The 16,885-nt window shown below is 39.3% G+C and overlaps 1 protein-coding gene across 5 annotated transcripts in view; it reads right to left on the bottom strand.

The window, feature by feature from the left end:
- Positions 1 to 7,978: 7,978 nt before the first annotated feature.
- fgf12a (fibroblast growth factor 12a) overlaps positions 7,979 to 16,885 on the bottom strand; it is a 33,540-nt gene continuing 24,633 nt past the window's right edge. For all 5 annotated transcript variants that reach the window (XM_040021817.1, XM_040021816.1, XM_040021815.1 and 2 more), the window contains 2 exons: positions 11,069 to 11,267; positions 7,979 to 10,121 (listed from right to left, as the gene is read on the bottom strand). In XM_040021817.1, coding sequence (XP_039877751.1) covers positions 10,006 to 10,121; positions 11,069 to 11,267 — 315 coding nt within the window. In that variant the 3' untranslated portion in view covers positions 7,979 to 10,005. The remainder of the gene's footprint in view (positions 10,122 to 11,068; positions 11,268 to 16,885) is intronic.

Here is a 16,885-nt window from a genome sequence, read left to right as displayed (position 1 = left end):
TTTACCTCCATGAAATTAGATTGGATTAAAGATCATAGTTTTGTTTAAATGTAGATTTAATATTTTCTCTCCCTTAACCTAGGTGATCAACAATAGTTTGGACCATTTCAAAATGTTTCGTTCCACAGAAATCAAGTAAGAAACAGGATATAACAGGCTTGATTTGTGAGTTTTCTTCTGGAAATCCTGGGAGTCCTGCTAATTACCATCTCAGTCAAGTGCAAGACATATTAAAACAGATGAATCAGGGCATACTAAATGAGGCTAAGATCAGTTGTAATATTGTGTAACACTACTGTGGTATTTCATTATATATTTGCAGTCTATATACAGCTGAATGAATCTAGCACTGGCTTGTTAGTACCCTGCAAACATCAGTGACTTTTAAGTGAGACTATATGGGTGGCTAAGTTTATTACTTCAGGCATTTGATGCAACAGTTTTACTTAAGTCATTCCGACAAACAGCTAAATAAACCCTTTGAAATGGTATTGCTGTGACAAGCATTACTGAGTCACATTGCTGACATTTTGACTCTTCTCCTTCAAGCTGAAGTTATACTTATCACATAAATTTCAACTGTGGCCACAGTGGCTGGTGTACGAGAGTTACACAGTCTTCCTTGTGGTAGAATTTATTTCATTATTCAAGGCAATCTGTGCACACTGTAATGCAGTAAATGCCTCGGCTATTTTTGAGATGTGGACACTTCAGCCTCTCATTCGTGCTTTAGAAATGATTGACCTTGATCCTTTATACCTGTACTGTTTAATGTACCACAGACAGTCTGGCACTGAATATTTAATGATCAGTAAATGAGCAGTCGAGGTGTGAGTGCCAATCCAAAGCCTTGTTTGTTCCGACTGTGGAAAAAGGCATCTAAATGAGCTCTGAAGACAACTGGAAAACTGGGCAAGCTTCCTCAATGATGCTGCACCACCGACCTGTAGACTTGTAGTGTTTTGATTGATTATGCATGTGCTATATGTCCTCTTTTCTGCAACATTGTTTCCACTCAAGCAGAAGAGGCTGTTCTTCTCATTGTTAGAGTCATTAAAATTCAGAATGTAATAAAGGTCAGCACCACATTTGATGTTTCCCAGTGATATTCATGGTAGGCCAGCAAAGCAATAAACCAGACACCCATTCATCTTCTATTTCCTACAACTTTAACACCATTGTCACCATTGACGTATACCAGTACTTTTCTCTTAAGTAGTGCATAATTTGAATGTGAAATTGCAACGACTTTGAATATCTCATCATTTACAGTGCATAATACCATCAAAATCTTCAGAGAATTTGGATAAATCACTGTGCACAAGGGACTAGAGTGAAAACAGTTTACTGTGTTATCCACAAATGCTGGTTAAAGCTCTCTGTGAACAAAACTCATTTAAAATGGACTGAGGCAAAATGAAAAACTGTTCTGTGGTCAAAAAAATTTACATTTCAAATTATTTTCTGAAAATATGAACACCGTGTCCTCCTGACTAAAGAGGAGAGGGTTCATCCAGCTTGTTTTCAGCTCTCAGTTTAAAAGCCTGCATCTGTGATGGGACAGAGGTGCACCAGTGACTAAGAAATTGGCAGCTTGCACATCTGGAATGGCACCATCAGTGCTGAAAGCTACATACAGGTTTATAGGAACATATGCTCCCACCCAGATAAGGTTGTTTTTTAGGGAATGCTTTGCATGTTTCACCAAGACAAGTTGAAACCGCATACTGCATCCATTACAACAGCATGGCTTCATAATAGAAGATTCGAGATGCACATTGTCCTTCCTACAGTCCAGACATTTCACTAACTGAAAACATTTGGCACATGGTGAAATGAAATGTGTGACAAAGTATGTGACTGTTATGCAGCTATACAGCAGGGCAAACATGACCATGTCCCCACTTGTTAGCAAAATTTTACCAAAATTCAAAATCACCTAGTATATTTGCATGAAATGGTACATTTTGTCATGTTTTTTGATCTTCTACTGTCAATAAAAATGAAGATTAGTGAGGGATTCAGTTCTTATTTACGGTTTTACGCTTTTATAGAATTAGGGTTGTAAAGTGGAGCCTACTTGATGAGAGTTACCTGAACTCATAAATCACAAACAGGTAAATACTGCATAGGGAACACAAAGAGAAAAGAGATAAAGAGAATCGATGCAACGTTCTGAGAAGGAAGGCCTGATTGAGGAAACTTATCAAACAGGATAGAGGGGTAGACAGGGAATAGAGCTTAAGAAAGTGAGAAAGCAGAGGAAAAGAGGAAGCTAGAGTGCAAAGTGGATGAGCATAGGGATGAGAGAGAAAATTATTAAAATAACAGAGTTGAAGCATAACTGCAGTCAAAGCTTGGCTTGGTATCCTTTCTGTCCCCGGGCAATTGGGATTCAGCAGAACAGCTCTCCTCTGTAACAGGATCCACTGTCAGCACATTAACATGCTCATGCGGCAGAGCTCCTTCAGTAAAGTTTTTTTTAAAAAGTAGTCGAGTAAGAGTATGCGAGAGAGCAAAAAAAAAAAGATACGTGGGCAGCTGTGGGTGGGCAGCTGGGTGAGTGAATTTATAATGCGTGTAGGAGTATGTGTACAATGTGCATGAACTTTTATGTGTATTCTGCCTTTTATGAGCATGCCTGCCTGTGGTAATCCCTCTGGTCTTCATCCAGCAAACTGAGAAGCAAAAAGCAGAGCATCCCAGAAACAGTGAGACATGGAAAAGTAAAGTTAAAGTGACTTTAAATCTCTTTTTAATCATCTTGTTAAAGTGGACTGCCTAACAAGGTGCAGAAGTAGAGACCTGAAGAGTTGAATTCAGTCTTTTTAACCATCAGGGCTCCTTTTATTCAAATGTTCATATCAGACAATTGGATAAAACATACTGAGCTGGCTGGATCAAAGGAGCATCACTGAGCTTTAATTGAACACAGAGTAATTATTTTTAATGAGCAGAGCTGAACATCCCACTTCTGATTAGGAGTTTCCTGTCCCAGAGGTATAGGCACATATCAAAACAACAGGACAAAAGCAGGTACACACAGATGAAACAGTAATGCTTTCAGTCTGCAAAAGAAAAACAGTACAAAACTAGCCGAGTTCCTTATTTGATGCTTAGTTTTACGGCAATGTACAAAGTCCAAACGACAGTTGTGAGCAGAACCTAATTACACATAAAATGTAAATTGTGGAATAGTTTGAAATGTTCTGAAAACGTCTGAAGCTCCACCAGTAAAACGATTTGTCTGCTATGATGTTGAAGATCATCTCGCTGTAACTGGTTGTCATTACATGTACGTCTACACGGTGGATCTCCGTTTTCTCGTCGCCATGGTGACAGTGCAACCTGTGTTAAAAATCTGCCAAGTAAGGCTTTAAAGTGAGTGGAAAATGGTTAAGAGTTAGGGTAAGTGTGAGGGTAAGTCTTCTACTTCAGATGGCATTACAGTAGAGGTGTTGGGGTCATTTTTCAAGAAAATGTATGTATTAAACATTACTTATTACTTTTTTTTTTTAAAGTAGTGCATTAATTAATTTATTACACTACTTGTTACACTACTTGTTACATTATTTTCACCTTACTCTATAAAATACTTATACAATCTTTCTTTTACTTTTTACTTATGAACATAAAAGCGAAGGTAAAATAAAAAAGAAAAGACACTTTTGTTGCTTATTGAGTCTGGCTGCTGGGGTCGGGTCAGCATGCACTCAGCTTTAACCTCACTCGGGGTTTTGGCTAGCAGTATAATGCTGTTGCTTCTGTCCTGGATGCAGTTTCTACTTTATCATCTCACTCTTGTCCTTCTGTGAAATAAAAATAAAAGTAATGTCAAGTTTGCCACTTATCAAAAAAGCAGTATCACTGATCCGCAGGGTAATGCCTTACTTTGTAAGGCTTTAATGCATGTAACACTTTGTAATGCACTGACAGTTAGACCATAGTGTACAAATTTATGATTCACGACCACACGAATGTCAAAAAACATAATGACCAAGCTTCTGCTGCATTTGACCAAATAGAGTATATTTTTACAAACTACAGAACCAGCTCTTGTCATCAGCTCTTGATTTTTTGTTTGTTTGTTTATTCTCAAATCTTTGTTAATTTTTAAAAAAAAATTCTAGGCATCTTATTTTTCCTTTTTTTTTAAAAATCCAGATATATGCAAGACTGAGTTTTTTTTAGTTTTCTTTTAATTTTTATTTTGTTATTGAAATGTGTTCATAATCTATAGATACCTTTAGGCACACCCTAGTCCTCATACGTTATCCAGGTATCGTGTGTTCGTGCTTTTGTTTAGTTTTGGGGGTTTTTTTTCTTGTTTTGAGTTTGCTTTTGTCATTCGTTTATCCTTTTAGTGTGTAGCAGCCATCCAATCTAGATGAATAGCCAAAACAAGCCAGAGTGCTGTTTTATCCTGCCCCGAAGCAACCATCTTGGATGCTTTCCAGAAGAAAGAGTGAGTCCTGCTAATGTCATCCCTTATTGCTACCCAAGTAAAAATAGATTTTTAGCATGAATCGGTAGCCCAGTTCTAATAACGTCTTATCAGCTGTCACCATTTCACAAAACTCCAGCCTGCTTGGTTGTCCTTTGGCTTTAGTTCTAGCAAACATGAGCGTGCTAATCTGACAAACACAATATATCAGCTAACTAGCATATTAGCATTGTTACTGCGCAAATGTTAGCATGCTAACATCAAGAGCTTTTTCACAGCTGTGTATAAAAGTTTCAACATTGCCCTGCACTGGTGTTTCACAGAGCTTTAGACAATTTCATGATCTTTTTTTATATCATTTATTTCACTGTGGAATGAGAGTGTTGGCTCTCCACTGCAGGTAATGTCTGTGCTTTTCTTCCACGGTTCTCTTTTCTTGTTGTTCCTCACTTGTCTGCTGTGGTATTACTTTTAAAGCTCCTGCTATTATGCCAGTATTTACTAACACATTCTCAATGAATCTAGTAAGAAAAGCTCCCAAGTGAAACTTAACCTCACAGTTTTCTTTTACCCCTTTGGGCAGACACTAAAATATTGTGGCTAAAATGCTCCATGGCTATGTAATGTGCCTTTGAAAGCAAGGTTATATTGATTTAGGCATATTTCATGTGAGAAAATCACAAGGTGAGGCTTAACCTCCAAAATAATATTTGGGGGTCGCTAGATTTATTTTAAAAAAGGTTCAAAACTGATATTAATACAATACTGAGTCACTTGTAATTTTTGTTTTGAAGCTGCAAAGTTCCTAGTCTGTTCTGTAGGATATGTGTGAAGGTGGCCTCGCCCACACAAGAAAGGAGATAGGGTGGGAGAACACATGGCAGAGGTCAGTTTTAACAGAGATGGGTAGAATGGCCTTCGAGCTGTTTACAGCTCTTGGCTGTCCTATGTGTATCCAAACAGATGACTCTGTTTAGACTGCTAACACCCACAGATGTCTAAGTAGCTGACCTTGACTTGTTTCTACTCTTTGTGAACATTGATTACAAAGGTACAGTATGTACTGCTATTCTGATTCTGATTCTGATTCTGATGAGGATGTCGTATCTCTTGCCATAAAATGTGTGACTATTGATGTTTCTCTCTATTATTGTAGGGTCTTTACGTTACAATATAAAGCTTATTTTTGGGGGAGGGGATAGCCAGGTCATTAGCAATAAAATTATATTTTGTTCCAAAACACTTTTGACAACAAATTTGTTTCTCACACTATATGATTGTGAGAATGTCAGCCTTTTATTCTGACTATGTCCTCCACCAGCTGGCTTTTTCTGTTGTTTTTGTTGTCAAACTTCAAACTTTGAAGATCCCCAGACTTTTTCTCTAGTGCCCCCATGAGGTATGGTCTTAACATGTAATTCTGTTTAGAGATCTACTCCCCATTTGGTCAAAATTATAACTTTAAAGTTGCATTTTTGGTACATTAATTGGTTGGTGCTATTTAACACATACTAGCAGGAAAAAGGCAGCACGGTGGCACAGTGGTTAGCACTGGACCTGAGTTTGATTCCACCAGCAGTGTCTTTCTGTGTGGAATTTGCATGTTCTCCCTGTGTTTGCGTGGGTTCTCCCCAGGTACTCCGGCTTCCTCCCACAGTCCAAAGACATGCACTTTGTGGGGATAGGTTAATTGAAAACATTTAAAATCGAAATTGCCCATATGTGAATGTGAGTGCGAATGGTTGTCTGTCCCTGTGTGTTAGACTGGTGACCTGTCCAGGGTGTGCCCTGCCTCTTGCCCTATGACAGCTGGGATAGCTGCGATCCTGAAAAGGATAAGCGGAAGCAAATGGATGGATAGCAGGAAAAAGCCCTAAGCATCAGTACGTTGCCATTAGGAACCTAATATTTGCATCAGCATTAACTTTATGTATTTCTGTACCTAAGCACAGCCTCACAGAGACTTTTTAAATTACTGCATTGGCTTTCTTTGAAATTAAGAAAACTCTGAAGTAAAGCTGCAACAGTGGTGCATTAAAAAATTACAACTAGAAGTCTATGAGATTTCATATTTGCAAAAGTGGATTTCTTAAATGCAAAAAACAGAATAATGCAGCACGTCTTTCCCTCAACTCCCTTCTCTCTTTTTGTTGCTTCTCATCTTTTTCCATGTCATTTTTGGTACATATTGTCCCTGAGGTTGCATGCCTGCACTCTTCTCAGCTGTGTACTGTAAGTGAAGGAAAAACCAAAATAGAAGAGAACAAAATACCCCCCCATACCCTGTAGTCTTGTGCTGCAGCCATCATGCAGGAGAGAATACAAGCCACGTCCTGAAAGTCAGGGGAGCCTTCATCCTCCTCCTCCTCATTCTCCTTGCAGACATGGAAGGTCTGTTTCCATGACAACGTGAGAATTAAGGGCGAAAGAGCGCCATCCCAAAATGACATATCGGATTTAGAGGCTAGGTAGAGCATAAATCACTTCTGTGAACGATAGAGGAAACTGATTTGAATTGAATGTGAATCCCATTAAATAAAAAATGGCACATTGATCGATTCAGTTTTGTCTGCTTATTATCCTAATTATGTTCCTGTTACAAAGAGTGACATAACTTTGAAAAAAAGATAATTCAGTCATGATCAACAACACATTCAATGAATCAGTCACTGTATAGCTGAGAGTTTTTGATAACATAGTCTTTATTCTTAAACAATCACTAACTTCATTCTGTTTTTTATATAATCAATGCATATTTTTTGTCATCTCAGAATTCATAATGCATATATGAGCATGTTCCAATGCAGTGAATCATCTGCAAACATAAAAATATTAAAATAATAGTTATTATCTCATACAATCAAAGCCTTTATTAACCCCTTTCACACATCAAGAAACCCACAAAAAAGTGCTTTGCTTTACTGCTTTCTCACATTAGCTATTTTTGACTCCATGTATTCATTCCTGTCTCAGATCCTTTCATTCATCTGTCAAGAGTTGACATTCAGTACACTTAACTTCATGCATTGCTTTAAGTCCACACATGTGTCATATGCACCAGTATAAACCTCTGTATAAAGATACTTGTATGCTGGTCTTGCCTGCTGACTTTCAGTGTCATGTCTAATATACTGTATGTATCACTGTTATTCAGTAGGTACTGTGGAAGTTGAACTAATCTACTGTTAGCTCTTACAGGTAACTTGCATCAGCTGCGGACCCGGGTCCAAGATGGAAGACTTTCCTAGATCCATAATGATGCCTATGCCACTGTAGTTTGCTGCGTGCAGCTGAATGTGTGCTATTTACTGTACATATCACCAAATTAGCAACCGGTTTCTAACCAGATGTAGGAGAGATGTATGAGCTCTCGCTAAAATACTGATCAAAATATTGCATAAAACATTTTGGACATATGCTCCCCAAAATCTAAAGACATTCCTCTTGGATCCCGCCTCAAACTTAAACCAAACTTACATCAACTTCTACAGTCATGCGATAGTCATGCTTGATCTCAACCGTTTCCCCTTTTCAGCTTTCCTAATTTGGCTAGGCTTAGCTGTACGTCATCTTTAATAATAGTAAAAAAAGAAATAACACTATTAACCCCAATCCAAACACCACATTGGTGCCAGTCTTTGTGCAACTAGTGCTGGACAGTGGACATCCAGCCTCTACGTCTGGCCCATTCACTGCACAACTGTAGGACTTCCTGAGTTAGACAAACTAATTGGGGTTTAGAAATAAGCTCAGCAGCGTACACAGCGTATGTGGTGTCCCAGTCAACTCAACTCGTTTATACAGCCCTGTCAATCTGTTGATTTATGAAAGAGAGAGACTTTCCTCCACAATGCAGCAAGTGGCTCATTTCATTGGTCACAAAACCAGTGGGAATAGAGATGGCGTGCGTTACCATTTCAGAAAATCCCACTGAGACGGTAAGACATCCTCCTCGAATCTGGCCAAATCCATATGTACTGGTTCCTCAATGAAACATTTAGCTTCCATTGTGATGGCAAAGTTTGAATGATTGTGACCTTACAATTTTTGAACAAATTTTCAACATGTTAGGTCAGTGATTTATTAAACAGTCAGGCACCCTGTCCACCAGTGTTGAAAAAGTCTCTGGTCATTTCACAACAGAATAATAGAAATAGTAGAACTTTCTGGAAATTAGTCAACACAACCCTTCACGGCCGGGCTTGCCAAAAAAATTGCCACTTCTTTTCTTTCTGCGTAGAAAAACTGCAGAAGTCTTTAATCAAAGGTTATTTCATGTTTAGTCCATATAGTTCAAAAGCACGACTACTGTTACATAGTTATATTTTGAGTTGTTGATATAGCTAACAGCAGAAAAAGGGGTCTGTGGTTCTCGAGGTGCAAATGCGAAGTGACCGTTTTTGGCCATGGCTCGTTGTGCTGATGTTGGTCATTGCCATCCTCTCAGCTTTTGGAGAGAATATTATTCTTTGTCATTTTTGACAAGTTTGGACATCTCTTTGTTTATAACCTAATGCTCATTTTAAGTGATGAGATATTACAGAAACTGTATCAAAACAGGTTTTCACTCGTTTCCAACTTTTAATGCCTCATACAACTTTCTTTGTCTTTTCTACTGACAAACACACCAACCGTGGAGATGTGTTGTCAGTGTTTTATTGTTTTTGTTTTTTTATTTAGAGACATACTAGACTGCACTCTGTTATATTGCTTGTATCGGTCCCGTCCTGCCACAGCAGGGCAACATATGGAGGTTTGTGTCCTATAGTCACATTAGTCTAACTTACAATACACACCTGAGTAAATTACATCCCACCCCAAGCACTCTGTTTCCATTGAAGTCCAGCAAAGAGAACTATCAATATATTTAGTCTTACCCTCACACCAGTGCAAGTGGTGTGACAGTGCATTCAAGATCAAACTGTGAGAGAAAAAAAACACATAAGGGTATTAAAAAAAAGTATTTTGTCTCAAAAACAAAAAGCTAGTAAATAAGATGATCGAGCAACAGATTAGTAATGATGATTATAATGAAGATGGTATAGTTATTATTGACAACAACACAATAAAGCATATGAGAATGCAATAGCATGTAGAAAAAAAAATCAATGTATGAAAAGTGAACATGTATTAAAGCTTGTTTTTCACAGCATAAATCGAAAATGACAGATACTTGTATTTACGTGAAGGGAGACCACCATTTCTTTGTTTATCACAGCTTTTTTATACTTTTTTGCATAAAATGGTTGGTCAAGTCCTGATTGAAAATGACTTCTCCATATATATATATATATATATATATATATATATATATATATATATATATATATATATATAGTCTTTTTCATATTAATTCATCTAAAAGGTTTTCACAGGCAAGACATCAGTTTTTGTTTTCGTTGTCTTGGGTGTACAGTAATAGCTCCTCGTTGTCATCATAAACCCCTCTGTTTGTCACGGGTCATGGTGGTGCGTACATTGGGAGGGACGGGTGAAGTTTCCTTTGGCCCCTTCCCTTCATTCAGGCCTCTCCCCCCTGCTGGAAGCCCCTCCCTCAGATGCTATGTGGAGTCCTGATTGACAGCTTTCCCTCCATTCATGGTGGGAGTCCCTGAGCTCTTCCTGGAGCGGTGCTTGTCCTCTATCTCATGCAGTGATGGCTCCCTGTACATACAAACTGTGGAAAAGATGGAAAGCCAAGGAAAGGGATGGAAACAAGAGGAGCGGAGAGGAGAATGGGGACAGTGGAGAGTAGATTGAAGAGATGGATGTGCAGACAGAGACAAGGTCAGGTGTGAGGCTGGGACAATTATACCAGGCTGAGAGGGATAAGACAGGGGAATTAGGCCATGCCTGCACTTTTTTATCACATTGCTTGACAAGTTATTACAACAATATCTATGTGATATTTTAACAAAGCTCCCACAAAAGATATGTAAACTACTGGGGCACTGAAAGTGAATCACTTGCCAAGTCCAAAGTCCTGCATCACACTTGTGAGAAACCGTGCCTGAATGTGCAACAAAATTTTAAGGATTCCCCCTTTGCCCGTACACTGCTCTACTAAGCTTCATCGAAAATGAGATAGTTAATCTTGTTGACAAATAACAAAGCAAGAGCAAAATAAATGCTCAAAATGATAAATCCCTTTAGAAGCCAGGTTTGGAGAATGGGAATGCAATGCAAATGATTTCATTTTGCTCCCTCATAAAGCTTGAAGAATACCAAGGATTGTTTGAGCTAAAACAGCGGATGTCAATATATTTTACCTTTAGGTGTGTCAAAAGGATTTGCTAAGTTTAAAAAAAGAACATTGATTTTTTCATTTCCCATGATGCACCTATACTATGTTTCATTAGTTTCTCCCTCCTCCTTAATGCCAACGTATTAACAAACCGAACCGTTCCAGCTGGTAATGAAGGTCCTCCAAAGCCAGATAAGACATTATCTGGTTTCAAAGGCTAATTAGAGCTGGTGGATCGCTGCTTTAACCTCCAGTGCTGTGTTGTGCGATAATACTAGTGTACGTGATGGGAAGTGCATGCATTACAAAAAACAAATGAAATCAAAAAGAAATAACATTAAAGTTGTGCCAAAAATGTGCTTCTACAAGCTTTATGATACCTTCAATTGGCCTGGGAACAAAGTGCGATGAGGGCTTAGTCTTCTTGACCCGGTTGCCCTTCATTACTTGTCCCTCCTTGGTGAGACCAAGGAACCAGGCCCGACCTGACTCCTGCTGTCGGTACACAGTGGACGAGTAGATCACATAGTAGTTCTCAAAAACTGACTCCTTGAACTTACACTCTGGGGTGAACACCTCCTGCAAAAAGATTGAGTGAAGGAAGGTAAAAATGTTATAGATATTTGTCAGTGCAAACAGAAAATACATTTTCACCCACATGAAAGCTGAAAGCAGCAAAATAAAAAAAGAACTCATGACCAGTATGTGAAAGTTGCCAAGGTCGGTAAACATCCAGTAACACACACACACACACACACAGACACACAGGAGACTAATGAGAACGATAGTCTTATTAGAATAATGTGACAATGGAAGATTTCTATCTCTTGGTTTCATTATCAAAGTAAGTCAAGGAGAGAGGCAAGGGGACTCACAGTAATGACTGGAAAACTGGAAAGAACCAGATACTGGATACACTGCCATGCCTGAGTGCGATGCCAGATTATTGCCATGACAGTGTAAGACAGGAAACAATGCTCTTGACTCTGTAACCCATTCCAGATGTACAGTAAAGATGCACAGTCATTTGTCACCTTTGGCAATTGTGTTAAAAAGGCTGGAAAATGCACAAATTTGCTTTTTCTGCACAAAATCTTTACTTATCACCACACATGTGCTGATTAATGTGTGCTGACAAGGAGGCTGCCAACCCCTCAGTCCTTGTCCCTGTTCACAACAATGTCCTCTTCGAGACTAAATTAAAATCTAATGCCAGTCAATTTGAAGGGCAGGGAAGTCGTGTGTGTGCCAAAAAAAAAAAAAAAAAATGCAGGAAGAACAGCTGGTTTGGTAGATGTTGGGCCATCTCAGATCTCAGCTAAGCCAGACTTTGTACTATGGGTGTGTTTTTGTGTCACTGCTATATTTCATTTATTAATGTCTCCTGCAAGGTTCTGTGCCCTTTTAAGGTTGTCTGTTTGAGTGACAGCCCAATTCTGCTCCCTGCTGGAGGTGACAGTGTGTGTGTAGTCCAGGTATTACTCATGTAGAGGGGACCTAAATCTGTTTATACCATCACGTTATAGGGACGTGTCTTCCTTGTGGGGACAAAAAGAAAGTCCCCATAACATAAATCAATGCATTTTATGGTTAGTGACATGCTTTAAGGTTAGGATAAGGGTAAGGCTTTGACAAACAGCAGTTATACTTAAACTCTACATCTTCGGGAGATTAATGCATGTGTAAATGTCTTTTATGAAGTAATTGATACAAATCAGGAATAATTTAAAGCTGTTTCTGACCACATGTTTAATGTAAGTTTTATAGCTGCTTTACTTTTTAGTTCTGTTTTGCTTTACCAGCTCCCGAGGAAAGCATCTGGCATCTTTACTGTGCAGTCCAAACTGTGTTTATCAGCTAGTTGTTAATGTCATCTGGGTATCTTTTCAGCAGGTGGTATGGATTTAAAGAGTGCTAAAAATCTGTGTAGAGCTTTGTTGGTTAGTCGTTTTAAGCAGCACCTGTATATTACACACAGTCATTTGGCTGATTGTTCATGCAAAAAATAAATAAATAAATAAATAAAATCTGTAGCTTTAAATTAGTTTATGTCATATTCAGTACAGTTTAAAGAGTGTGTGTGTGTGCGGTCTCTTTTTGGATGGCACGCCGCAGTTGAGAGTAATGAGTCCCAGTGTGTATGACCTCAGTGCATTGCAGGCTGAGTAAGGGACTGAGGGAAGGTGGAGGTCACATGGTCGACAGTGTGGAAACGTCTCACTGGTCAGCAGGAGAGAGGACAAGCTCTGGCGGCAGAGTGTATCTGAATGCCTGCTGAAACGCTGTCAAACGGCAAAGATCTGGCTCGCTGTCAGGGCACTGGGGTCACGTTGTGCCTGTCTGGCTCTGTGTGTGTTTATGTGTGAATGTATGTGTTTGAGTGGGTGGGGGGCAGACAGTGATACATTACACAGCAGAAGGCTTCATCGCTACTTCATCTGTTTGGTGCTCAAATTAGGCCAAGAGCACACACACACACACACACCCACATACATACGCACCCAAGTACTAACCTACCATTCACCATTAGCCACTTGCTTTGCTGACACACTATAAAATTCCCTCCACATTCTCCACGGCAACAATGCCCTGTGCTGTCCATGAAAAGCTGGAGCGGTTTAGAAAGCACCCTGGATGCAGTTTGGGAATGACTGGGGTGAAATGTAAGTGACTTTGAAGTCTCTAACAGAGAACCTTGTTCACGGATGACTGAGTAGAAATGCGAGGTGAAGAGATGGGGTCAGACTCTATTGTGATTAATGAGATTTTATTAATGGACATAAACCACAGAACCGCAGGGACAAAGAAAAAGCACAAAAATACACATCAACACACATTCTCAATGCCCCAAATATATGGACAACAAGTTTGCCCTGTCACTTCCTCTGCCAGGAGCTCATAATTAATTGAAGTTGTTACTGCACTGAAACAAGTTTTTAAAAAAGAGCTAACAGGCTCTGCAAGCTAATATTAAAGTAAAAGAGAGGATGCTTATTTATATTCCATAGCAATCTCGTGGACAAAACCAGAAGACTTGTTAGCAAAACTGGACATGTGCTTACACTGCACCTTTAGGGGTCTCAGTTTGGACCTACGGATTGATAAAAAATAGCTTCACCTGAGACGCTGTGAATAAACACAGCAAAACTGCTAACTGAATGCAAATATTTTGGCTGTTTCTGCATATTTTCACAACATTTTTTTTCTTTTTTAATATAAAAGCTTATCATCTGTTTTGACAGAAACAAACATCAAACTGATTTTTGAAAGGACAATAACGCACCAATACCCTTTTGAGTTTGCAATTCCTGCTTTGCACAATGTATAAATGTAGCACTACAGCATTGAATTACCACTCATTTCGTCATATTTTGCTTCCAAGGAGCCAGACTTCCTAACAACTTTTTTAAAGCAGTCTTGAACAATGAATGTCATGTCCTTAAAAAATTGGGGGAAAATCCATGAAAGACCTGACACAGGAATTGAGATGCATCTGGCCTGTCAGTTGATCCATCTACTGTTTGTCAAAGTCTCATCAGAGGTGGTCTCGATGGAAAGGTGGCTGTCAAGAAGCTTCTCACAGAAAACAGTAACAAAAGGCTAAGGTATACCAAATCGGCATCAATATGCATGGAGAAGGTCAAAAGAGAAGTACACCAGTGAGTGTCTACAGCCAATCTGTGATCTGTGGTTTTGGGTGGTGCTTGTTAAAATTGGTGGAATTATAAACACAGAAAAGAACTGTCAAATTTTGACCGACAATGCAACACCATCTGAAAAGAATCTGATTGGAAACTGCTTTAGTTTTAAACAATGATTCCAAACACACTGCCAATACAGTAAAAATGAATAGAAGGAGGCCCGGAAGCTGGACTTCAACATTCCTGAAGCAATGTGGGATCACCTTGACAGAGAATTGAGCAAAAGACAGCCAACAACCTTTGAAAAATTTTTAAATGTGCGCTTGTGTGTTACCTCAAAATAACTAAATTGTGACCTTCTTATAGAAAATCATAGAAAAATAAAGAAAAAAAAAAACCCTCTATCGCTGAAGTCTTCAAAAACTCCACAGAGAACTTTAAAGACCAATGCTGCTATTTTCACATCATCCTTGATTTTTTGGACATGATAGTGTTACTCACATCATGTTTATCTAGATTTTGGGTTATCTTAACTTTAATACCAGCTGCAAAACCAGCAAAACAACCTCATACCCATCACCACCTCTGGTGTTTCTGCACCTCTGTCCAGATAAGTGTGAGGTAACGTGTGTGTTTGGGGCTTATGAAAGGTGTGAGTGCCAATGTGTGGAATGTAAAATGAAACTCGAAGAATGAGAACAAGATGTAATGGATTGCCAAACTGGGTTGCCAAAAGAACTGAGCTGAATGCATCCTAAATCTAAATCAGCTGCTGGCTCCATCACAGGAGGTAGGCAACTCTCTGGCTCTGCTTTAAGGAGCAGCTGCCGACAGACATCTTTTGAATTTGGATAAAGATGTGGAGGATACGGCGAGGACCTCAATTTAAACATGGGCTTGAGACACTGGTGTATCTGAGAGATCTGGGCCCTGTGACAATCCCAGCGCTGCCATGGAACTCCCGGGGAGCTTATTATTATTCTTGGAGAGATTTAGGTCTGGGATCGTCTAGACGTTACTTAAACTGAAAACTCTCTTTCTCACTTTTTTCTAATTTTCCCTCCCTCCATGCTTATCTTTTTTTCCTCTGTCTGACTCTGGAGTCAGTCACTTTGAAGCAAGGTGTTATTTTTTGTCTTTTCTCAATTTTCTCCACAGATGATGTGTTTGATTGTCTGCAATTAAATCGCACCCACTTTTTTCACCTTGGGGGTGGGGGGGGGGGGGGGGGGGGTGGGGGGTGGCTGTACATGGCATTAGCATAGATTCAACACCATGAGCAGCTACATTGTTTGCACACACAGAAGCACCAGTTTAGCTCATAAAGTAATCAAGTAGAATGACAAACTACCAAACCTTCGTCAATTTTCTATTGAGCCATTTATCTAAAAACAAAACAGTGTGCGACTTACATTTTTTTTTGCAACATAAATTAACATATTTAGATAGATAGATACTGTAGACGGTAGCAGTGGTTACTGTTGTGCAGCAAAGTAGGTCATATTGAGTGTTATAAATAATGGAAGGGAACTCTTCATTGTAGATGTTCAGCCCCCACGCACTTTATCACTAAACACTCCACATAAGCACCATCACCCAGCTCACCCTCAGCTACATCAGCTTCCAATCCTCATCAGCAAGCTCTGCAAGCAAGAAAAACCAGGCAGCATATATGTAACGACTTAACTGATCAGCAGTGATAGTACTAAAAAAAATGATACCTGACACCCAGATAAAAGACTGACAGAAAAGGTCCTCAAGGGTGCAGTGCAATTTCTCAGAAGCATCTCAAACAACAACAGAAGAAAGGGTTGTCGCGTTCTCTCACTAACAAGACAGCGCAAAGAAGCAGGAAGGAAAAAAGTAAAAGGGAGGCAGTGTTAGAGAAGTAGGAGGATATCCCTCAGTAATTATCTCCCAAGGGGGGGCACGGGAGAGAGCTATGTATCTCTGCTCTCAGATGTAAGGAAGGCAAAACAAGACGACAAAACAAGCAGTGACAAACTTTATAGTTGGTGGAGTCAAAATAGTAAAATGGAAGGCTCATCTTAGAGAGGACAGGAGGACGGGAGCAAGAGTGAATAAGCGAGGATGGCTGGGAAAAACAATGAAGACAAAGAGCAAATAATAATAAAAGTAAATGTGACTAAGAATGAGGAATGAATGAAGGACTTACTTTATGGCTGTGGTTGCACCAAGAAAGCTCTCATAAATGCATAAACAAAGAACAGAAATGCTCCCCATAATGGCATTCCTGCAACGCTTTATTATTTATCTGCATACATAACCTGTACTGGTAAACAACAGAGGCTATATTTGCTTTTATGTAGTTTGCATGTTAATTTAATCTTTTTATGAGCCCCTCCGAGGCTTATAGGCTTATAGGCATTGGTAAGGAAATAACCAATGCTAATCGTCCATGCTTCACATCTGAGGAACCGGACCCCTTCCACATGGCTAGAAAATTCATTTAGTTTGTGGCTTTGATTAAAACGGTCCTTCGACTGCTACAGCAGAAACATCCTAACCTCTAATTAAAAATTACTCTAGCTGTTT

This window comes from Simochromis diagramma, unplaced genomic scaffold, assembly GCF_900408965.1.
Source record: "Simochromis diagramma unplaced genomic scaffold, fSimDia1.1 OVJJ01000205.1, whole genome shotgun sequence".
Taxonomy (NCBI): domain Eukaryota; kingdom Metazoa; phylum Chordata; class Actinopteri; order Cichliformes; family Cichlidae; genus Simochromis; species Simochromis diagramma.
This window is presented reverse-complemented; position numbering and strand designations above follow the sequence as displayed.